We start from the raw sequence: 23,727 nt of genomic DNA on the forward strand, positions 1-23,727 counted from the left end.
AAAACAATGATAAACGTCCACATATGCAATGGATAATCCCACTGGACAGAGAGCACTGGGCCCCGTCAGCTCTGGCCTGGCACACCATTAAGGTGTGTCTAAAACTCAAAATCCCAGAATGCACTTCTTCAGTCACCATGAAGTGTACGGTTTCATAGCAACCCCCGATACACAGCCGGGAAGTTGGAAATGCCCTCAAACTCCGCGAAACCGCACGTCTTTTCCCCAGGGCAGAAGGATAACGCTTTGCTACGCCGTAGTTTTAACAATAAAATAGTGTAATCGTGATAATACACGTGTAACATGTCAGTTTCTGTTTCACCTGCAAACTCCGTGCTCGGAGGTCTATCCCCGAGCCGGTCACCTGCCTCCTCTCTCGGCAGCGCTGCGGGGCCCCGTGGGCCGCTGCTGAGGATGGAGGAGATGGCAGCCCCGCGGGGCCCGGGCTCACCTGCGGCTCCCCTGGGTGGCCGCTCCTCCGCACAGCCCTCTCACTACTGCAGCTCTCCGGAGGACGAGGAGCCGAGCATGGAGGAGGTAACAAACACGCTGTAACACGACTTAATATATAACCTGAAGATACTTTGTATGTGGCAGTACGTTTTGCATAATAATATAACACTGAATGTCATATTTGTATGACGGTTATATAGTATGCAGGTTAGTCTAAGGCTAAGCACCATTAGTATTCAAGTTAAGTAGCATGCATCAGAGATAATATGTGACACAGTGTAGCGATAATAGATCATTGTCGATAACATGCACGTATATTAAAGCCAGAAACAGTACTGTGGCATCATTCAGATTCGCCACCGTGAACACAAGGTCGGTGTCTATGTGTGTGTGTGTGTAAGCTGGAGAATTTCAGAATTATCATTCTTATTATTAAATGCAACATACTGTAAAGTTATTGAACATAAATGAACAGCTCAACGTATACAATTATGCTGAAATAAATGACATCAAACGAGACCGAAGATTAAAACAAATGGTACAGAAGAAACGAAACGTTTGTTTTGTGACGTGAAGGACGATTCTCAACTGACGGAGGGAGACGTTTCTAACGGCTTGTCCAGCCTGGGCTCTTCTGCAGCTGGACTGGAGCACGTCTACCTGAGCCTGTCCTTACCAGTAAGCCAGCACATGTGATCGAATAGTCCAGTCATTTCAATGTGTCCCTCTTATTGTCTTAACTGATCTCGCTCTGGTGGAATCAATGGTCTTTCCTTCTTACAAAAAACGTGCCAATTAAGTTTTTATTGCTTTTGAACTTACTTCTTAATTTGCAGGGCCTTCAACACAATAATCAATCACACTCCCTTGCAAAGGTCTTCATTTCAGACTTTAATGCCCCCACTGCTACACAGTCTCTGACTGTGAGAGGCTGGGAAATTGTGAGCTGAATAACAATAATAAGCTGAAAGCATCGCTGTTTTGTTTTTTCTTCACAAGAGCGTTGGATTAGAGCTCAGGGTGCCATGAGAGAAAAGCTAACGATTTTCTGCTCCGGGACCGGGATTTCTCAGAAGTCTCTGTCCAGCGGACCCCTTTTCCAAGTCATTGCTTGAAACTCACATGAATGTAATGTCACCGTATACAGCAATTATGCCACTATCAAAATACATGTTTAAAACATCACCTACAGGGCAGTATAAGGTCCCAATGCATTACCACTAAGAAATGCAAAGCATGATCCTGTCTTGGAACGATCTTGATTTCAGTTAGTCTCAGGTGAAAAGACACCAGGGGATTCTTGGGGGGGCTTTATCTCCATGGACCCCCATTTAGAGTAGCCTCTTTGCAAAACAATAAATATTCCATTTATTGAAATAGAATCAAGAGGCATATATTATGGTTAAACTTTTTTTCTTCTGCTTGTAATAATTCTTGTCTAATTCCTGCTGCCTTCTCTTAGGACCCTCTTTCCAGTGGTGTCACTGCGATGTCATCTGGATACACTTTTCTTGATGATGCTAATAATTATAGTTAATTCCTATGTGAATGTGCTGTTTATCTAACTGAGCCTAGAGTGTGTTTGGTTTGTGTTGCGATGAGCAGTTAGTTAACAATGTACTTGAATCGGAATTTAAGTTTGTTTTAAGAAAAATGGTACATGTTTTTTGCACAGGGTCGAAACTTACTAGATGTGTCTATTTTGTGCAATTACATCCACCTCCAGAAACTGGAACTTGCACACAATAGGATTCAAGGTATGGATTCACAACATCTATTGATTTTATTCTAGTTGGAATTTAGTGCAATGTATATTATGAAAAAGTATAAATAAATATGTTTAATAACACTATTCTCATCTTGCTACGTGCTTAACCTGCTAGAGAGGAGGTTGGATATATGTATGCAATTAATCCTTAGAAAGTCATTGAAATACCTAGAATAAAATACAAGAATGGAACACATGTAGATTTTATTTTGTTTTATATTCATTTTCAGATTTATCCTGTGTTAGCCACATGCCATTTCTAATCAAACTTGATGCCTCTCACAATGAACTTCGTGATTTTTTTGGATTTGAGCCACCAAAAAATCTAAAGGTAGGTTCAGAATGCAAGGAAATTAATTAATTAATTAATTATAATATTTGTGATGGGGGTGGGGGGTGGAGGAGTTAATTGCAGCATTACAAAACAGCAGACCAGGGGGTAATTTATAATTACTGCACATTAAAATCAAAATGCATGCTTCTATTGAAATAACTTTTCAACTGAATAAACATGCCATCAGCTGTGTATTAGGATAGTAGTGCTGAATGACAATTACTGCAGCATTCTGAGCTGGATATGAGCAGCAGAACAGTGGTCATATGGCCACATATTCTAGGAACCTTTAAGTATCCTTGCCAGTGAATTATGAGTCTCATGTGTTACAACTAAAGAGTGGAAGAGCCAAGTGGTGTCCTCTTTTTAAACGTTTTAAACAGGTGAGTGTGTTAGTTTAAGTTCCTCTAGTTATGTCTTGGTCGTTGAGCATTAATCGGCATAAACAAAGTAAGCCGTGTGGGTGGGCAGGAGGGACTTGGCAGCCAAACACAGCTCGTCGTATTCTGAACAAACAAAACGCGCACATAAGGATGGCTACAAGTGAGAGGATTTAGCCATTTAGCCCCTCTTTGCTTGTTTGGTTGCTCAGCAGCTAATTGATCCCAGAATCTTATCCAGCTGTTTCTGGAAAGAGTTATTTCCATGCTGCCTAGCAGGGTAGCCCGTCCAGATACCCACTTCACCGTGACCAATTACCTCCTGTTTTCAGTCCTGTTTCAGTTGTGGACCTGCTATTAATTTCCAGCAGTCGCCTTATTTCCCCATTGCATCATTTACCTTGGAGCCCTGTGTGTTGACCATGTCTGTCCCTCTGAGGATATGTCATACTTGAATAAAAGACCTTCGCAACCCTCTCTGTGCAAGACGCTCGCAGACCCAGGAGAGACAGGGAGGCTTTTTTCTTTTTAACGTACAAAAAACATAATTATAAATAAGCCCCCATAAAGCTAAAACTAACATTTCAGGGATGAGCCTGGCCTCCTCTAATTACTAATTGATTGAGCAGCCAAAATGGATTTCTTTCTCCCAACTTCTCCAGGTGATCTTTCAGTCAGTTATAACAGTTCACAGCAGCTCCACCCTCTGGTACATAGTTCTCATTATCATTGTTATTACATTCAGATGGTTATAATTGAAACATAATTTCACAGTCATTACAATTTCATCAAATAATAGTGTTGGAATTGTAATCTTGATTATAATTGACCTGTGCGCTGCCCAATACCTTTTTTAAGATGATTTCCAGGTTGGATATCCTTATAAATGCCCCAAGGAGTATCTATGCCTTATTTCTACTGAAACTCTATTTTGTTGATAGAAGGATAAAGTGTAATGCCGGCATTCCCTCCATACATCTGAATATACCTGGTATATGATATTTAACATTTTTATTTTCTTTCAGCTCGTACCAGATTTTATTATTCTGTTTGTCCTCCTTCTCAATCTTTTATTTTACTATCTTAACAGCTTTAAAAAGTGTTTTGTCAATTTGCCACTTGGATATTCATAACAGTTTCTGTTTGTTTATCGAAGACATAAAAAAAAAAAAGTCTGTTGCTGCTGTCTTGGTTGCCATGGTTACAGGCAGAAGACCACTGATCTGGTGCTAAAAGTCCGTGTGTGTCTGCTTTGTTCTGGGTGGCTGAGACACGTTCCTTTTAATTAAGAGAGAGAATGATAGTGTGCGTTTATGGACCAGAACTATCCTTTTCCATACACATACTAAAAATGAAAAGTAAATTAATATTTTTACATTACAGGAAGTAAATTATTCCCACAACCAGATGTCTGAAATGAAGGACTTATCTGCTTATGCATCTCTGAGTAAACTGATTCTGGATTGTATCCTTTTTTAAATAGGGGGAAAAAAGTGAAAGGATGGTTTAAAAACTGACTCTGTTTACATGATGATTACATTAAATATTGCCATCAGAAACACTAGTGAGGATAGTAGCGGTGTGGTGTAATTGAAACAGGAAATCAAATGACTCCATTGCAGTGTTGATTTTTGTCCACACAATTCTTCTACAGGTGATTGAATTCCCTGAGATTTCTTTTCTATATCAGCTGAGTTTCTAATGGCTTTTTTCTGGAACCGACAGAGTGGAATTGCATCGGTCAGACTCTCTGAAATGTAAATTGTACCTGAGTGGAATTGTATATTAATTAAAGAAAACCAAAGTATAAATTATTCACATGGTTTTCATTTTCCCATTATTAAAGAGTTGAAAGTAGGCCTTATTGAGTGTATTTATAACAGTGTAAGTTTATATTCTTCAATTTTGAAGTTCCATTATTATTATAGATATAATAGCATGGTAAATGTGCTTAATTTCTGACTGATATTTTATTAGGTGACTGATGCTGCAGTTTCTTGTATATTTTGATTTCATTGCTATCCAACCCTTTCTCTTCTCGAGCTCCGAAATTATCTGTATGGTTCAAAATAATAAATGGTTGACAGACTGATGGTACCGTCGTGAGCCACTTTAACACTTTCACAAGAGTCATAATAAGTACTTCTGAGTTACCTAGAACTTGTAATTGCTCTCTTAACACTTCCCTCAAACTGACAGACAATGGCTTCAGTGAAATTAAAGGCTTGGAGAACTGTAGCAGTCTATCTCACCTCAGTCTGGCAAATAACAGGATCTCACATATTAGTGGGTTAGACAACCTACCTATTAAAGAACTCTGTCTGGTGAGTACTTCACTTATTTTATTATTTTGAGTATCGGCTAAATGCACTCTTGACAGTTATTTAATTTACCAAGCATTATAAAGAAAGATTTGTGATCAATAGAATAATTATGTAATAAATAGATTTGAGGCAGTGGTATTTCAAGTTGTTATCAAGACATAGCTCATAATGAGGTCATTGATGTTATTACAGTGGAATGCATAAGTATTCACCCCCCAAGGACTTTTGAACACTCTGTAGTCTTAAAATTTGGAACAAAAATTGATTTAATTGGGATTTTCTGATCTACACAAAGTATTTCATAATGTCAATGTTGGGAAAAAAAAGATTATTTTTGTTTTATTTATAATTATTATATATAGCTGTGGTGTAGCCAATTGCCTTCAGAAGTCACATAATTAATTGAATCCACCTGTGTGCAATTAAAGTGCCACATGATCTCAGATTAAATGCACCTGTTTCTGGAAGGCCCCAGAGTATGTCAGAGAGCATATCAAAATAACCACACCATGAAGATGAAGGAGCTTTCAAGAGAGAATTCTGGAAAAGCACCAGTCGGGGTTGGCCTATAGAACAACATCCCAAACTTTTAAAATCCCCCGGAGCACAGTTAAATCCATTATAATTTTTTTTTTTAAAGAATATGGCAGAACCACAACTCTGCTTAGAGCAGGCCGTCCAACTGAGCAACCATGCAAGGAGGTCGGTGGTCAGAGAAGCCACCAAGAGGCCAATGGTAACTCCAGGGCCAGGATGCAAGAAATTGTCCATATGTCAACTATTACCCGGATGCTCCACAACTCTGGGCTATCTGGAAGATTGCTGAAAATCCATCACATCTAATCCCATTTGGAAGACATGTGGAAGACACAGCAAATATGTGGCAAAAGGTTCTCTGGTCGGATGAGAGCAAAAATATAAATATTTGACCTAAATGCAAAACAGTATGTGTGGCGCAAAGCCAACACAGCTCATCACCCTGAGAACACCATCCCCAAGGTAAAGCATGGTTGGGGCAGCATCATGTTATGAAGATCCTTTTCATTGGCAGGGACTGGGAAACCTGTCAGGATTGAGGGTAAGATGGATGGAGCCAAATAGAGGAAAATCTGCTTCAGTCTGCAAGAGACCTTGGCCTGGGCGGAGGTTCACCTTTCAGCAAGACAGTGATCCTAAACACACAGCCAAGGCTACAGTGCAGTGGTTTAAAAACAAGAAGCTGAGTGTCCTAGAATGGCCCAGTCAAAGCCCAGACCTCAATCCAATTTGAGAATCTGTGGCTAGTGTTGAATGTTCCTGTTAACCAACAGTGCCCATCCAACTTGAGAAATTGAGCAATAATGACAGGAACCAGATATGCAAAGCTGGTAGAGACTTACCGAAAAAGACTTGCAGCTGTAACTGCTGCCAAATGTGGTTCTACCAAGTATTGGGGGATGAATAGTTAAGCAACTAACACATTTCAGGTTTTTTTGTTTTTAACTTTTGTTTCATAATAAAAGACATATTTTGCACCTTCAAGGTGTTGTATATGTGGTGTTAATGAAAGGGAGAGAATCCCAATTAAATCCATTTTCATTCCAGATTGTAACATAACAAAATGTGAAAAAGTCCTTCGGGGCTGAGCACATATGCAATCCACTCTAAGTGCTAACTGGAAAGAGTTCTAATAATAATACTAAGCATGTAGTCATTCAATTCCATGCCAGATAAATATGATTTGCTGTATTTTTTCATTGTAGTGGACCAGTGGTGAGAAATATATAACACCTGCTTATCTAGTCCTTGGTGTATAATTTAAAAACTGGTAGAAAAGTGAGAAAATCTTCTGAATTTATGTAATCGATATATTATATGGAACTGAAACAAGTTTACTTAATATAAAAATAGCAGATGTTTTGCATACATTATACAAAACTTAAGTCTTGTGTTTTTTTTCTTCACCCTTTTTGTTCTTTATATTTTTTAATGGTGTTATGATAAATACAACCATATGGCATAGCAGCATGTGTCCTACACCTCACAATTCTAATTGCGTTTTCTGTTGTTGCTGTCCTTTAACAGACTAATTCTTCTAAATCAGCTATTGGAAGTGCTCCATTAAGCATCACCCTTGGCACCTGCTGCTAAGGAAAGCAAACCTGGAGCGCTTTCAGACTTGCTCACAGCCAGCCCTTGTCAGTGTCCACCGTTGGGCCGTCAGTGCGAAACTAACTCCAGGGTTTTGAGAGCCTGATGGTCACAAGCCCCCCTGCTGTACTCAGTCAAGAACCATACGTGTTCCCTGGTTGATGCTTGAGTTCAGGCGACACCCTGACTGGCAGGAGCTGGGATTAAAATTCATAGCTCTGTGACAGAGAGGGTCAAAATGCAAAGTAGACCAACATGTTGAGAACCCACACTGGCATGTCTCCAGCACTTAACTGTCATCCATCAAAGACTACCTGAGAGCAGTAAAAAAAAAAAAAAAATTAACAATGTTGCGGTTTTAAAAGCCTTATGAGTGCACAATTGCTGTTTTATTTATTCTCTTGTTTTTTTGTTTATTTATTAATATTTTAATTATTGGTTTTAATTCACAGAGGAGTAATCGGATACAGAAAATTGAAAAGTTGGAGAACCTTCACAACCTGCAGGTATTGGACTTGTCCTTCAATGGGGTCCAGAGTCTGAGTGGGCTTCAGAATCATGATCTGCTTGAATCCATCAATCTCGAGAACAACCAGGTAGTTTCCCCCCCCTAACCTTGGATTATTATTGCGACTTCCAGTTTTAATTAGGCAAATCATGGTATGGTATTTGTAATGCTGATGTTAAGATTGAATAAAATTGAATAAAATTATCATAGTTGACTCTTGGTTGGCAACACTAATTCCTGAGGTTTCTGTACTTTATTTATAAGTATTTATGTTTCTGGCACTGTTGAACATCTACGTTCTAGTAGACTCCCATTCTAGTAGTCCTATTTTACTCCCCAGTACATTTAAAATTAGATTATATTGGACTTTTCCACATAACATTGTGTTACAATATGAAATCAGAATGGTTTTAATCAAGGGTTTTTCCACTGATCAACACAGATAATGTCCATAATGTCAAAGTGAAAAATAGAATCTGCACATTTTTCTAAATAATATATGAATGCAGTAATCATTCCTTTCAGTCAATATTTACTAGAGGCTATGTGGATAAGTCTCTACCAGCTTTGCACATCTGGACATTGCACTTTTTGCCCATTTTTCTTTGCAAAATTGCTCAGGCTCCATCAAGTTGGATGGGGGACCTTTGGTGAACAGAAATTTTCAACTCTTTCCACATATATTGGATTGAGGTCTGGGCTGTTACTGGGCCACTACAGGACATTGGCCTTTTTGTTTTTAAGCCACTCCAGTTTGGCTTTGGCTGTATGTTTGGGGTCATTGTCCTGCTAGAAGATGAATCTTCTCCCAAGTCCCAGGTTTTTTGCAGACTTCAGCAGGTTTTCTTCCAGGATTTCTCTGGATTTCTTTCTTCCAGGATTTCTGCTGCATCCATTTTGCCTTCTATCTGTACGAGGTACAGACACAGAGAAGCATCCCAATAGCATGATGCTGCCACCACCATGTTTCACGGTAGGGATGGTGTTCTCAGGATGATGTGCAGTGTTAGGCTTGTGCCAACTGTAGCGCTTAGCATTCAGGCCAAAAAGCTTTATTTTGGTCTCATCAGACCATAGAATCTTCCTTCACTTGGTCTCAGAGTCTCCCACTCGCCTTCTGGCAAACTCAGCCGAGATTTGATGCAAATTCTTTTCAACAATGGCTTTCGTTTTGCCACTCTTCCATAAAGGCCCCTTTTGTGAAGCACCCGGGCTATTGTTGCAGTATGCACAGTGTCTCTCAGCTCAGCTGTGGAAGACTGTAACTCTTTTTGAGTTGCCATAGGCCTCTTGGTGGCCTCCCTGACTAGTGCCCTTCTCGCCCCGGATACTCGGTTTTTGAGGACAGCCTGATCTAGGCAGATTCACATATTCTCTCCATTTCTTAATAATGGATTTCACTGTGCTCTGGGGAATATTCAATGCCTTGGAAATGTCCTACCCCTGATTGGTGCTTTTGAAGAACCTTATTCCAGATTTGCTTTGAATGTTCCTTCGTCTTCATGATGTAGTTTTTGTTAGGAATTGTACTAACCAACTGTGGGACCTCTCAGAGACAGGTGTATTTAACCTGAAATGAGGTGGACTCAACTAATTACATGACTTCTAAAGACATTTGGTTTCACCACAGCTCAAGCAGGTGTCATAGCAAAGGTGGTGATTACTTATGCATACATACTTATTTGTAATTAATTTGCAGATTATATTTTTTACTTTGACATTATGTACATTTTCTGTGTTGATCAGTGGCAAAAACTCTTGATTAAATCCATTCTGATTTCATGTTGTAACATAATGATATGTGGAAAAGTCCAAGGGGGTGAATACTTTTGAGAGCCACTGTATACATCTAGAAGGTGAATAGAGTTTACTTTGGGGTTGTCCGAACTCTTGAATACATATTTAAATTAAAGCGTAGTTGTGGATCCCTGAGGCTAGAACTGCCCTGGATAAGGGTGTCTGCCAATAAATCTATAATATTAATAATGAATCCGGAATGTTTGTTTCTTGTGCTACTTAAGAACTGATACTGAATGGCATGCAATTTATTTTTTAATTCAGTTTGTTCAATTCAGTTTGACTGATGGCAATGTTTTAGATTATCACAGTGAAATGCATACAAGGTAATCTTTGCAAGCTAAAACAGGTGTGAAATGCAAGGACAGTGCCTAGGAAAACATACTTTCTTTCTGCGAAAATATTGCTAGTTTCAATACATTGTCCCCATGTAGATCAGTGAAGTAGAAGAAGCCACACACATTCACGATCTTCCTCTGCTGCGAGATCTCAATCTGCTGGGGAACCCCGTTCAGGTTAGCACCGCCTCATTCTTCTGCTGCTTTACATGAGCTTCCCATGACCGACAATGAACTTTCTAACCAGCACTGTGTAGAGCCTGACACCTGGGAACTAACTCAGGATATTGAATCAAGATGAAAAATCGTAACTATTGAACTTCACATCTGCTAAAGCAAAGAGGCAGGCAGTTTTGGTTCAAAACCTCCTTTTTAATCACCAATGTCTTGGGCTTTGTGTTTTGAGACTTGTTTGAGTAAAAGTGGGAAGTCACAGCTTCCTGTCTATTTTAGCCTGCCTGTCACCGTGTTTGTTATAATCATTTTCATGGACTGTTGGTATTATCTTATCTGAATATTAGGAGCACCCTGATTACCGCCTGTCTCTGCTCTTTCTGCTGCAAAGACTGACTGATCTGGATCGACAGAAAGTGAGAGTGGAAGAAAAGGTAACATATCCTAGCCTTTCCCAGCTGAAGGTGTTTGTGCTTGTGTATGTCTATCATATTTTGGCCTATGTACAGTTTATCTTATGTTAATCATGGTCTTCGATCTTGTTTGATCGATCCTACTGAATGAAAGCTCTCCCCCTCTTCCCAGCGATGTGGTTGAAGCTGAAAATTTGGGAACATTCAAAAATAGACTGTATAGGATCCTTGGATCACTTAGTTATTAATGGACACCAAACGAGCACGATGGGTCGAATGGCCTCCTCTCCTTTGTAAACTTTCTTACGTTTCCTGATTTTTGTCCATAGAACTCTGTCCTCAGTCTTTCTTTGTCCCACTTGCTCCTGAAAATTCCTGGCCTAATCTTGCCATCTTCCAGGAGGTCTTCATCTTGGTTTCCATCTGTCTCTTGGGATCAAGTTTAATATTACTTTAGTCGGATGATACTGTATTTTTCCTGCAGTGTATCAAGCCCAGTGGCATACTAGTCAATCGATATGCCATCAGCTGCAGGTGTCTTCCCTTTCCTCATGTGCTTGAGGGCATGTTTCTCTTTATCCAGGAAAACGTGGTTATAAATAGTCAGGTTTCTTTCAGCTTTGTCTTCATCTATGTCATCTTTCATCATTATGCACTTTCTTATAACATTCCTTGTCTTTCTTGAAAATCAGTTCCCATTTCTCACAATGCTGCCACCTTCCCACTCCATTTGCCAGTATTATTTTCACCCAAAGGGTTTTGGTGGAGGGTACTCGTTCTATATATGAGAAACAGCCCCATGAATCTATTTGCATTCGCACCATCATAGTGAATACATACATTTCACTGTATGCAAGTGTGCAAGATGGAAATGCTGTCTCTCCTCCCCCCACTAAAGAAGACAGGGTAGAGTTAGATTATTTTTTAATTAGATTGAATGTAGAGGTGACCTAGAGTTGTAATACTTTGGTTATATTGAGCACATTACAGTGAGGGAAAAAAGTATTTGATCCCCTGATGATATTGTACGTTTGCCCACTGACACAGAAATGATCAGTCTATAATTTTAATGGTAGATGTATTTTAACAGTGAGAGACAGAATAACAACAAACAAATCCAGAAAAACGCATTTCAAAAAAGTTATACATTGATTTGCATGTTAATGAGGGAAATAAGTATTTGATCCCCTATCAATCAGCAAGATTTCTGGCTCCCAGTTGTCTTTTATACAGGTAACGAGCTGAGATTAGGAGCACTCTCTTAAAGGGAGTGCTCCTAATCTCAGCTCGTTACCTGTATAAAGACACCTGTCCACAGAAGCAATCAATCAGTCAGATTCCAAACTCTCCACCATGGCCAAGACCAAAGAGCTGTCCAAGGATGTCAGGGACAAGATTGTAGACCTACACAAGGCTGGAATGGGCTACAAGACCATCGCCAAGCAGCTTGGTGAGAAGGTGACAACAGTTGGTGCGATTATTCGCAAATGGAAGAAACACAAAATAACTGTCAGTCTCCCTCGGTCTGGGGCTCCATGCAAGATCTCACCTCGTGGAGTTTCAATGATCATGAGAACGGTGAGGAATCAGCCCAGAACTACACGGGAGGATCTTGTTAATGATCTCAAGGCAGCTGGGACCATAGTCACCAAGAAAACAATTGGTTACACACTAAGCCATGACGGACTGAAATCCTGCAGCACCCGCAAGGCCCCCCTGTTCAAGAAAGCACATGTACAGGCCCGTCTGAAGCTTGCCAACATCTGAATGATTCAGAGGAGAACGAGGTGAAAGTGTTGTGGTCAGATGAGACCAAAATCGAGCTCTTTGGCATCAACTCAACTCGCCGTGTTTGGAGGAGGAGGAATGACCCCAAGAACACCATCCCCACCGTCAAACATGGAGGTGGAAACATTATGCTTTGGAGTAGAGAAGAAGAGTGGGACAAAATCCCTCCTGAGATGTGTGCAAACCTGGTGGCCAACTACAAGAAAAGTCTGACCTCTGTGATTGCCAACAAGGGTTTTGCCACCAAGTACTAAGTCGAAGGGGTCAAATACTTATTTCCCTCATTAACATGCAAATCAATGTATAACTTTTTTTTAATGCATTTTGTCTGGATTTTTTTTGTTGTTATTCTGTCTCTCACTGTTAAAATACACCTACCATTAAAATTATAGACTGATCATTTATTTGTCAGTGGGCAAACATACAAAATCAGCAGGGGATCAAATACTTTTTTCCCCCACTGTAAGTATTATAGCTATATTTATATATAACCCTTAATATCATTCCAGGTAGCAGCAGTGAATAAATATGACCCCCCTCCTGAAGTTGTTGCTGCCCGAGATCATATGACACATGTGGTGTATCAGCAAATGCAGCCACAAATAATCTTTGACAGGTAAACATTTAATCATTGTTGTGTTGTAACCATAGGGGGCAGCTTTGTGCTGTTCTGAAGTAGAACTCTCTGAAAATAGGAGTCAATCACAATGAAACTGAAACAGAGTAGCATCCCTTAATTCGCCATAAAAATTGTACATAAAATTAATGATCTGATTGACATGAGCATAAAGTTGAAGTATTGATTATAATCTGTTTGTTCTTAATAGCTTAGCTGCTGGTGTCTGTTAAATTGTCTTGTATTACAAGCGAGTTATGTCTCAATTTATTTATTTCTTATTGTTTCTTAGTAAAAAAACTAAATACTGGAAAAAGAAAGTTTTGCTGCACAATACTTAGAAAGCAAGAAGTTTAATTCCATAATATATGACACGAATCCACTACCGTATGGTAGAGTAGAGATGATTAAGAATGACAGTTGGGTTACAATTTATAACATACTTATGTCTTTGATTGGTATCCAATAAATCCCATTTTCTTCTACTTAATAAGATTTAATTATCATTATCATGCTTTCCCACTAAACAACCACATCTTTCCATAACCTTGCAGAAATCAAATGTAATCTGTCAGTTCTTTCATACACATTATGAGATGGCTAGAGTAACGATTTTCAAATAAACAGGTAATGATGAGACTGATTTCTGTATAGGGGATTTGTCAAATTAGCAAATTCCCACTTAATCTGTATCATATTACAGGTTATAGTTTCAGACTCAGATCTTATTAAATGCAGCATTGCACACACCACTGCACTTGGAGCCGAAATGCTGTGCGCATTTGCAATTCATAAGAGTGGCTGGTGAATGGTGAATGCTTTCAAAACTGTATTTAAGAGTCACTGCAACACTTTCTGTCGCAGTTCCCAGAATCCTGGGCTTGGTGCCCTGCTTACCCTCTCTGGGCTGTCAGCCCCAGTGTGCATACGGTCTGAACTTGGGAAACCAAGGTGACTGCTGCCCAGGGGGGTAATAGAGTCTCTCGACACATATTAGAATTAATATCTATACAGCGCTACATCTTACTTACAGGGGAACAGTGTAGTATCTCAAACAAAATACATATATGGATTTTATACTTAGTATTAAAAAATCAAAAAGTGAAACTGGAATTAATTAGAGTTATATCTTTTAGCACCCTGCCTAGCCTCGATGCTCCCTATCCCATGCTGGTCCTGACAGGCCCCCAGGCTTGTGGGAAACGTGAACTTGCTCACAGACTGTGTCGGGAATTCAGTGACTTCTTTGCATACGGGTAAGTCGAAGCATCTGGCATCACTCTGTTCTTGTATAAAGCTGCATTGAATGATGCACTAAATTAGCTGAGAGAACAGATGCTAACAGCGTCCACATAGCATTCCCGAAAAAAAAAAGGTGCATCCAACTGTGAGATCTCACAGATCAGATCAAACCGCTTGGAACAAACAAGCAGCAGTGACAGTGGGAAACAAAACAAAACATGTCTGAAAGAAAGAAAGGAAAAACTTCTCAAGTATTGATTTTACTTTTCTGTTAACGTCTAAGAATACACTGAGAATTTTTCTTGTGTAATGTGTTAGTGGGAATATGAATACATACACTTCTATACAACATATGATAATATTCAAGATTGTTAAATTAACACCAATGTGGCGTCCTGTCCACAGCAACCTGCAAACTTCTTGTTCGGCAATGCCATCTGTTGCACAGTAGCTGATTGAGGTTGATAAGGAACATGTATGCTTTGTAATTTTAATGGTAATACACTGTATTTATATAACTATTTCCAGAAGCGTGCTTTTGATCCTGCTGATAACTCGTAAAAGTGTGGAAAGAAGGCTGTAAAAATGTGGTCCCATAGGCGCACTTAGAGAATAAAATCTTGCAGTAATGCTGCCATGAGAAATCTTAAAAAAAAAAAAAAAAACAATTGTTCTATTTCTACATTAGCTTCCCATTTCTGCTAGTAACACAAAACTGTTTGGCTGTGATTGATAATTAGGAATGTGAAAACCATATGGCCATGTTTCTAGTGTTTATTCAGTGTATCGCTTTAGAAGCCGAACACAGAAGTGGGCATACAGTTACAATGTATAACAGTTCCTGTTATCACAAGCCCAATTAATAAAATGATTGGCAAATAAAGAAATACAGACACATACAGATCTCCCACATTTTTTTCTATGGTGCAAAAATATACATATGTGATATTTTGGAGGACTTTCTTTACTTAAATAAATAAATAAAACCACTACAGATGCCAATGACTATGATGCGAATTATGCATTTTTACAGTAATTTGTCACTATTTTGCAGAATTTCCATAACTGCAGGGTAAGTGACAGACCTCCTGTCATTCCTCTCCTCTTTAATGTTCAGTCAGAGATGACATTCTGATGCGCCACAGCCATATAATTTTCAATGACAAACCCAGACACCTTTCAGGGGGCTTTGAAACCCAAATGTATTCCCCTACAGGCTGGTTTAGCACTTTGAAAGCCACAAGTTTCTCTGGTGGAGGAGCCCCTGGGTTCTCTTTGGTGCATCTCTCAAACCCTTGCAATCCTGCACTCCCAAGTCAATTAGGAATTCCATAAGGACTTGCTGACAAAGAGCTGTGCATGTACGTCTGAACACTTGGCTGGTTCTGAGCTGCAGCCGCACACACTACTGATTGAAAGCAAGGACATTTCTCTCTCAGGCCACGGCCTTCCGATGATCCTGTCATAATGGTTCTTCTGTACTGTGGCATCTCGGCACAGGTAATAAGTGCATTTTACTGTCCTCTTCTCACAGTCTCTGCCATATATATATACGCTGACTCTCAGACCGCCCCTGCTGTGGAGTTCAGTATTGTCCCCCGTCAAACTGCAGAGCTATTAAGCATTTCTCACAAACCATTTTTATTTTACCAGATTTTTTTTTAATATATACGTATACGTTTTATCACAGTGTGGTTAATATCGAGTGTCGTCTTCTCCAGTAAAAATATTATACAAGGCAGTTAGTTTGAATATCATTTTTTAATGGTGGAATAATAATTAGCTGCCATTACCCAGTGACCCTGATCTCCGTTCTGTACAAAAGCTATAATTTGACAGGGTTTTAATGATGCGAATGTCTCAGTCTTTTCAAAATGGCCTGCAGCAGCTTTAAGTCTCATTAATCTGGTACATATGCAGGAGCAGGTCAGGGCCTCTCTTCTTTACAGAGCACATTTTTACCAAAGTGCTGGAGGGGCCACTTCTACCGTGAATCAATTCTCCATCCTCTCTCTTCTCCATCCCTGCAATTTACTTACAACCACATTGGGAAGCTCCTCCAATGGAATAATGTGTGTTAGTGCTTGTACAGTCATCACAGAGTCACTACTACTACGTCTAATACTACTACTAATAATATTAATAATACAAAAGTTTACTTAATGTGCTTAAATGATGACCTAGAAGAGATTTCTTAAACGTTTTATGAATTTGTAACGTATTATATATGTTGCAAAGCCTTTACAACAGCTGAACATGAGTAATTTAAGAGGAATATTATATTAATTGTTTCAAGGGACTTTCATTCAACTCTTACTAAAATGCGTACTAAAAATTCCATTTGTTAAATAGCACTGCATGTAAACCATTTAAATCTAGTTTTTAACATATTTAGCTGTAATAAATGATCAGCCAAAACATAGCAGTATACATACATTCTACATTTTGACTTGGATCACTACAAACAAAACTAAAATGATGTTAACCTATGGGATGCAGCTGTTAAGTCATGTATGTTATATAATGCTTTGCACCTGTATGTGGAATTCAAAAAAATGTCTGGTGACATTTATGTGGGAAGAAAAAAATCTATAACTGCATAAATAAGGATTCACTCTTACTCTTTGGCAAATTCTTTAAAGACCTGTCTGAATCTGTGCATAACTTCCTCCAATAACACATAGACTGGCCTGCAATAAATGCAGAATGATTTATAGGGATCCATAGCTCCATATTTATAGGACCATGAATGTGATTTTTTTTTTTTTTAATGCTTAGATCATTTAAAAAATATTTTTCAGCGCCTGTCACACAACAAGGAGTCCATATTTCGGCGAGGTGGATGGCAGTGATTACCACTTTGTCTCGGAGGAGTTTTTTGAAAACATGATTCGCACGGTATGTTTTTTTTTTTTTTTTTTTTTTGGGGGGGGGGGGTTATGTTGAATATTGAATAGTATGTTGAATGATTATATGTTGAATAGTAAGAACATGAATCTACACTGATTCTAAATACCCATTACTAACATTTTTGAAACCCATAAGTGTAAATGCATTGCAAGAATAAACAATCTAAAGCCTTGTGCAGAATTGTTTGTTACTATTCAATTTGATTTTAACAATGCTATATTTTAAAATTAACATATTCTAAACATTGCAGCTGAAAAAAATGCATCTTAAGCTAGGATTCTACAAATTTCAGTCAGCCATCTGGTGCAAATATGAGTATATGTTTGCAGCATTTATCACAATTTCAACTAGGGGGAAAAAATGAATGAATTAACTTAACAGAAGAACAGACGAGGCGTGTGCTCTTTGGTGTAGGCTCTGTCACTGCTGAATACTATGCATACATATTCTACACATTAAAAACACAGATTGCATTGATTCTCCATGGACACTATTGTCTCATGTTAGGATATCTTAAAATCCTGCAACATTGCCTTTACATGTGCACGCATGAAGCTATAATCACAGTATATGCGTATGTCCTTATGAAATCTACATTGGGACTACAAAATTGTTCAAATGCAAAAATGTTATGAATGTAGTAATAAAAGTATTAATCATAACTATGTCAGCTTTTATAAATATGTTTTCATGACCTTGATTTGCTACTTAACCTTCAAACATATGAAAAATAGTCACGCTCCTTATGTTTAGAAAAGGATCATAGGCAAAAAGCAGTAACATGGTTTCCTGTTATACTGTGGATGCACAGTACTCTAAACTGTTACTGACATTGTAAATCTTAAATGTTTAGAAACTACGGCACTAACTCTATGATTGAAAAAAGGGGAATCATTTTAAACATTCTTGGCTTTTACCATATCTGTTATTACTTTTCTCCAAATTATTCCTGAAAAACTGTATTTATATAACTAATGATTCATATGTACAATGTCCTAAGTAATTGAGGGGAAAGAATTGCTTTTATCTGAGATTATAACCTTATGCTGAACTGAGAAAGGAAGTGGGTGCATCAAAGGAAATATCTGTCATACAATCCTGAATATCCCCCATATAAAAGGAAAGCTTTACTTGACATGATATTTCATCTAACCAGATGTCTGTGCCACTCCTACATAATCATAACATTGAACAGATTTGGAGTTGACAAAGTTGTAGGTTTTTACGTATAATTGAGACCCTGTGAAATGCACAGGTGAATTACACCAACCTGACTACCTGGTTTTCGTTTCTCAAATAAGTGGAATTGAAGAATAATCAAGAATAAAACATCACCTATAGACCAATTTTAAACCGTTCCCCAGTAATATTATAGCCATTCTACCATTGATGTGATTAAAGGTACAATGTCAAATGGACCATATTTATGAAGAAAATTGTAAGCATTATCTACATAACCCATATTTTTCTAACAAGAAACCAATGGCAGTATTAAAATAAACCTAAAATAAGTGTAAACTATTTACACATAGTTACAGTACTCTGATTGCTACTCATGTAATTGCTGAAGGAGTAATTTCCCCCTCAGCCAGAAGTCCACTGAAGAATTCTAGTGGCTTTGAGTTGCATGTTCTACATTTGCTGTTTTTTCCCAAGGTGACACTTTTAAATGCCTCTGTTAAATACCAATTCATGCTACTGTATCAACATGCTTCTGTATGTGCCTGGATTATTGTATTTATTCAGGCTATATCCAACAAAGAACAGACAAAATATTCAGCCTTATTGTAATTTTTTTTAAATTTAAGATTAAATAGTGTGGTTTGCATTCACAAGAGAATTCTTCAGGGAATTAGTAAAAACAACTGTAAAACACATTCATTTATTTTGTACTTTATGTATTGTATGCTGAATACAAAGCAGTAAGCATTAAACAAAAATAAATAACACTTATACTGGAAATATCTTGCGGACCGGGTGGAAGTTGTATCTATATATATGTTTAGATGACCAATCTTAGTATTAATTGTATTTAATTAATTATTTGATCAGCTGTTATTTATTTTATTTTCTCTCCCATGTTTGCAGGGGAAATTTATTCAGACTATGAAATATGGAGGGCATTACTATGGCCTAGCCAGGGATGCCATTGAAAATATAGCCAGAGAGGGACTGGCTTGCTGTGTTCACATGGAACTTGAGGTCAGGAGATTTCAAACTACAACATCCCCCCACCTCTCTCCTCTCTTGTTAATTTTTGGGGAATTTCAGTTACCATTCTTTCAATGTGTTTTTCTTAACTCTATGACTTCTCTGTCTGGGATTCCTAGTGTGGCTCACTAACTCTCTTCAGGTGTTTTTTTTCATGGAACGAGGCACAAATTCCTCCTCCTCTCTTTCTACTATCAATTTTAACTGTGTTTCTTATATAGTATATGTGTTCAATTCAATGTACTGTATTTTATTAATGCAGTGTTGCCTGTTCTATACAAGTGGACTGTATTTTCTACTGGAGAGTCTTATTAGATTCTATGTATAAATGTGTCAGTGAAATAAGTAAATACATGGATGAATAATTAATAACAATATTAATAACAGAAATGTCATCTCTCATTAAACAGCATTGTTGCTGATTCACTTAGTTATTCATTTTTGGGGTCAAAACTAAAATATTACTCCATGAATTAATTAAAACCGTACAATGATTTACATGTATAATCTCTAAACACATTTGTTATTGTATTCAATTAAAATTAAGAGCTTTTCTCCCAGGTTTTCCAACCAGTAATTGTTTAACTCAAATAAACCTGATTTATACATTTTTCGGAGAGATGTACAGATGATTTCTCTTAAAATAAGTAGTGCAAAAAAGTTGTCAAAAGGAAAGGCGAAGCTTACTTTAAAAAAGCTTGTTTTATCGAAACTGTGAAAACAGCCTGGGTCATAGAGGGTTAACTCAAAGTTAGTTAACTCAAAGTGACACTGGCACAGCAGTACCTTGTCGATGTCACACATTTATCCCGTCACCAGCAGAGGAGTCTTGCTGGGCAAAAGACTTGAAATTAATTAAATCTGATTCAGCTTTGGTCAAGACTGGTTGAAAATAAACACTTAAGAAATGTTCATACCATTTATTTATCTGGCAGTGTAGCAATAATGACACTTGGTTGGATTTGTACCTCAGGGTGTCAGGAGTTTAAAGAACACCTACTTTGAGCCACGATACATATTGCTAATCCCGATGGACAAAGAGGAATACGCCAGGCGGCTCAGAATGAGGGGTCTCTACAGCAGGTCACAGATTGAGATTGCCGTTTCCAGGGTGGACACCTACATTAACATGAACAGAGATTATCCTGGATACTTTGACACTGTTATACCCTGTGGTAAGGCTTAATGTTTGCTATATTAGTCTATCACTATTAGTTGTATTAAACCACAGGAAAACAGATGCTGTCTGGTCTCAGCAGAGCGGATTTTTTTTCCCCAACGAGTGAGGACGATGCTGAGTGGACGTCATATATTATCAAATAAATATTAATCCATCATATTTATGGAGCTGATGCCTTTATCCAAGGTGACATGTCTTTACAAACACTAAGATAAAATGTCTGTATATGCATGCAGAACGTGCTCACATTTGTTGGTACCCCTCCACAAAAAACTAAGAAAGCACAATTTCCTCTGAAATAACTTGAAACTGACAAAATGAATTGTCATCCACCATTGTTTATTCCATATTTAATAGAAATCAGACTTTGCTTTTGATTTTGTTTTTCAACATAATGTTGTAAATAATAAATCAAATGAAAATGGCATGGACACAGATTATGGGACCCTCAACTTAATATTTTGTTTGCACAACCTTTAGAGGCAATAGCTGCAATCAAACGTTTTCTGTAGCTCTCAATGAGACTTCTGCCCCTGTTATCAGGTAGTTTGGCCCACTCTTCCTGAGCAAACTGCTCCAGCTGTCTCAGGTTTGATGGGTGCCTTTTCCAGACTGCAAGTTTCAGCTCTTTCCATAGATGTTCGACAGGATTCAGATCAGGACTCATAGAAGGCCACTTCTATGGTGCTTTAACTGTCTGTTTAGGGTCATTATCCTGTTGGAGGACCCATGACCTGCAACTGAATGCCTTGATAGTCTTGAGATTTAATTGTACCCTGCACAGATTCAAGGCACCCTGTGCCAGGCGTAGCAAACCAGCCCCAAAACATAACCGAGCCTCCTCCATGTTTCAGTGTAGGGTATGGTGTTCTTTTATTTGAAAGTTTTTAATTTTTTCATCTGCAAACATAGAGCTGATGTGAGCTCCAGTTTTGACTCATCTGTCCAAAGGACATTCTCCCAGAAGGATTATTGGTTGTCAATATGCATTTTAGCAAATTCCAGTCTTGCTTTTTTATGTTTTTCTTTCAAAAGTGGAGTCCTCCTGGGTCTTCTTCCATGGAGGCCACTTTCACTCAAAAAGCGACGGATGGTGCGATCAGAAACTGACGTACCTTCACCTTGGAGTTCAGCTTCTATCTCTTTGGTAGTTATCCCTGGTTCTTTTTCTGCCATTCGCACTATCCTTCTGTTCAATCTGGGGTCGATTTTCCTCTTGCGGCCACGCCCAGGGAGGTTGGCTACTGTTCCATGGACCTTGAACTTCTTAATAATATTTGCAACTGTTGTCAAAGGAACATCAAACTGCTTGGAGATGTTCTTATAGCCTTTACCTTTACCATGATTGTCTGTTATTTTCTTTCTGATCCCCTCAGACAACTCTCTACTTTGCTTTCTCTGGTCCATGTTCAGTGTGGTGCACACAATGATACCAAACGGCACAGTGACTACTTTCCTCCATTTAAATAGACTGAATGGCTGATTACAAGATTGTAGACGTGTGATACTAATTAAAGAAATGAATTAGTTTGGAATATCACTATAATCCAATTATTTATTATATTGTCTAAGGGGTACCAACAAATGTGTCCAGGCCATTTTAGAATATCTTTGTAGAATGAGCAATAATTCATCTCTTTTCACAGCTTCTTTGCTTTATACATGATGCAATAGCTTTTAATTTCATCATTTTTCAGGAGGAATGAAGCATTATTTCAATGAGCTCTAAGGGTACCAACAGATTTGAGCATGTCTGTACATAATATTGCAAGGATAACAACATCACTTCATATAAGAAATATATACCATCACAATCTCTCTCTCTTCTTCATTTTAACTTAACTTGTCTTACTTTTCATTTGATTTTCCTTTAGATGATACATTGAATGCCTACAGGAACCTGAGCAAATTAGTCCGGGAGTACCTGGGTCTGGGGGAGAAAACAGTCCGGGAGAGGGATAGAACCACAATGGAGGAGGATTCCTTCAGAGGTGAGCTCTGCTGTTACTTGACTGAACTCGCCTATGTGCACAAGCATACATATGTATCCAAACTGGACCAATGAAACAATGTTCATGCATTAGATGGCCAATCTTTGTGCTGTACTGTCTGGTGTTACACATGTTCATTCTGAAAGATCTAGGGGCTGAGTCTCCAGTGGAGGAGAAAGCGAGAGATTCACCCACTGGAGTGACTGTCAGCAATTATGCTTACTCTGCTGAAGCCCCTGAAGTCCTTGACCCCACCAGCAGGAATTACTCAGTCAAGGTGCAGGCTAAACTCTCTGCTCCGAAAACTTCAGCGGTAAGTGCAGATGTGTCCTACACATTGACGTAAACTGAAATAATACTTTTGAGGGGTACATCTGCTGGCAACAATGAACTCACATGTAAGACAGAACTACCAGAATATACAGAGTCTATGAAACCGCATTGACCACACTCTCCTGTCAAACCCACCCTAATAGATCTCATTGGGTGACTGGAGAGGCCTCTGCATTCATTTCCCATCTCAGTAATGAATGTGTGTTGAGTGTCCTTATGATGTAGAAAAACGGAACCATTTGTTGTTAACTGTTCCGAAGAGGGATAATGCACACTCTTCTAAAAGTGTTTATTTATTTACTTATTGATTTTGCTCTCATGACGGTAAATCATGGTTAGTTTTTCTCGAACATTTCAAAATGTTTAAGACACTTTTTGAAGTGAGTATGGGCAATAAAGATGTGTGGCGCGATCAGATTATAAGTGGTTTCACAGTGGTTCTCTGAACTTTGTTGCAGGAAATGGCTTCAATTCAGCGCCGGCAGCAGGCAGCACGGGAGGCTCTGCAGGGAAAGACCCCGAGCGCCTACGCTCAGCTATTCAGGAGGTAATCCTCCTCTGGCTTGTACAGGCTGGTTTTAATCTTAGTTTTTGTATTTATTTTTATATTGTACACACTGACATACTCAAATCCTTGCCTCTAGGTGTCTGTTTGTTGTATTGAGTGGTTGTGCTTGAACTATTTAAATTTCCATTTGAAAAAAAAGAACAAAAAATGAATAATAGATATTTTTTGTATTCTTAGAGTTTGTCTACTTTGCGGTTTGAAGGTTTTAACTGTGTCTTTAAATACCATGTACAGTGACGTGCACCAGATAGAGAATTATAGGTACTGAC

General features: G+C 38.5%; 1 protein-coding gene across 1 annotated transcript in view; it reads left to right on the forward strand.

Moving 5' to 3' along the window:
• The first annotated feature begins 170 nt into the window (after positions 1 to 170).
• lrguk (leucine-rich repeats and guanylate kinase domain containing) overlaps positions 171 to 23,727 on the forward strand; it is a 28,767-nt gene continuing 5,210 nt past the window's right edge. Inside the window, exons 1-17 of the mRNA XM_066705149.1 lie at positions 171 to 537; positions 1,030 to 1,131; positions 2,129 to 2,210; positions 2,452 to 2,552; positions 4,319 to 4,400; positions 5,135 to 5,259; positions 7,842 to 7,985; positions 10,129 to 10,209; positions 10,554 to 10,640; positions 12,917 to 13,023; positions 14,160 to 14,279; positions 17,067 to 17,163; positions 19,264 to 19,377; positions 20,360 to 20,561; positions 22,441 to 22,557; positions 22,704 to 22,870; positions 23,349 to 23,437. Coding sequence (XP_066561246.1) covers positions 304 to 537; positions 1,030 to 1,131; positions 2,129 to 2,210; positions 2,452 to 2,552; positions 4,319 to 4,400; positions 5,135 to 5,259; positions 7,842 to 7,985; positions 10,129 to 10,209; positions 10,554 to 10,640; positions 12,917 to 13,023; positions 14,160 to 14,279; positions 17,067 to 17,163; positions 19,264 to 19,377; positions 20,360 to 20,561; positions 22,441 to 22,557; positions 22,704 to 22,870; positions 23,349 to 23,437 — 2,051 coding nt within the window. The 5' untranslated portion in view covers positions 171 to 303. The remainder of the gene's footprint in view (positions 538 to 1,029; positions 1,132 to 2,128; positions 2,211 to 2,451; positions 2,553 to 4,318; positions 4,401 to 5,134; positions 5,260 to 7,841; positions 7,986 to 10,128; positions 10,210 to 10,553; positions 10,641 to 12,916; positions 13,024 to 14,159; positions 14,280 to 17,066; positions 17,164 to 19,263; positions 19,378 to 20,359; positions 20,562 to 22,440; positions 22,558 to 22,703; positions 22,871 to 23,348; positions 23,438 to 23,727) is intronic.

This window comes from Amia ocellicauda, chromosome 5 (genome assembly GCF_036373705.1).
Source record: "Amia ocellicauda isolate fAmiCal2 chromosome 5, fAmiCal2.hap1, whole genome shotgun sequence".
Classification (NCBI taxonomy): Eukaryota; Metazoa; Chordata; class Actinopteri; order Amiiformes; family Amiidae; genus Amia; species Amia ocellicauda.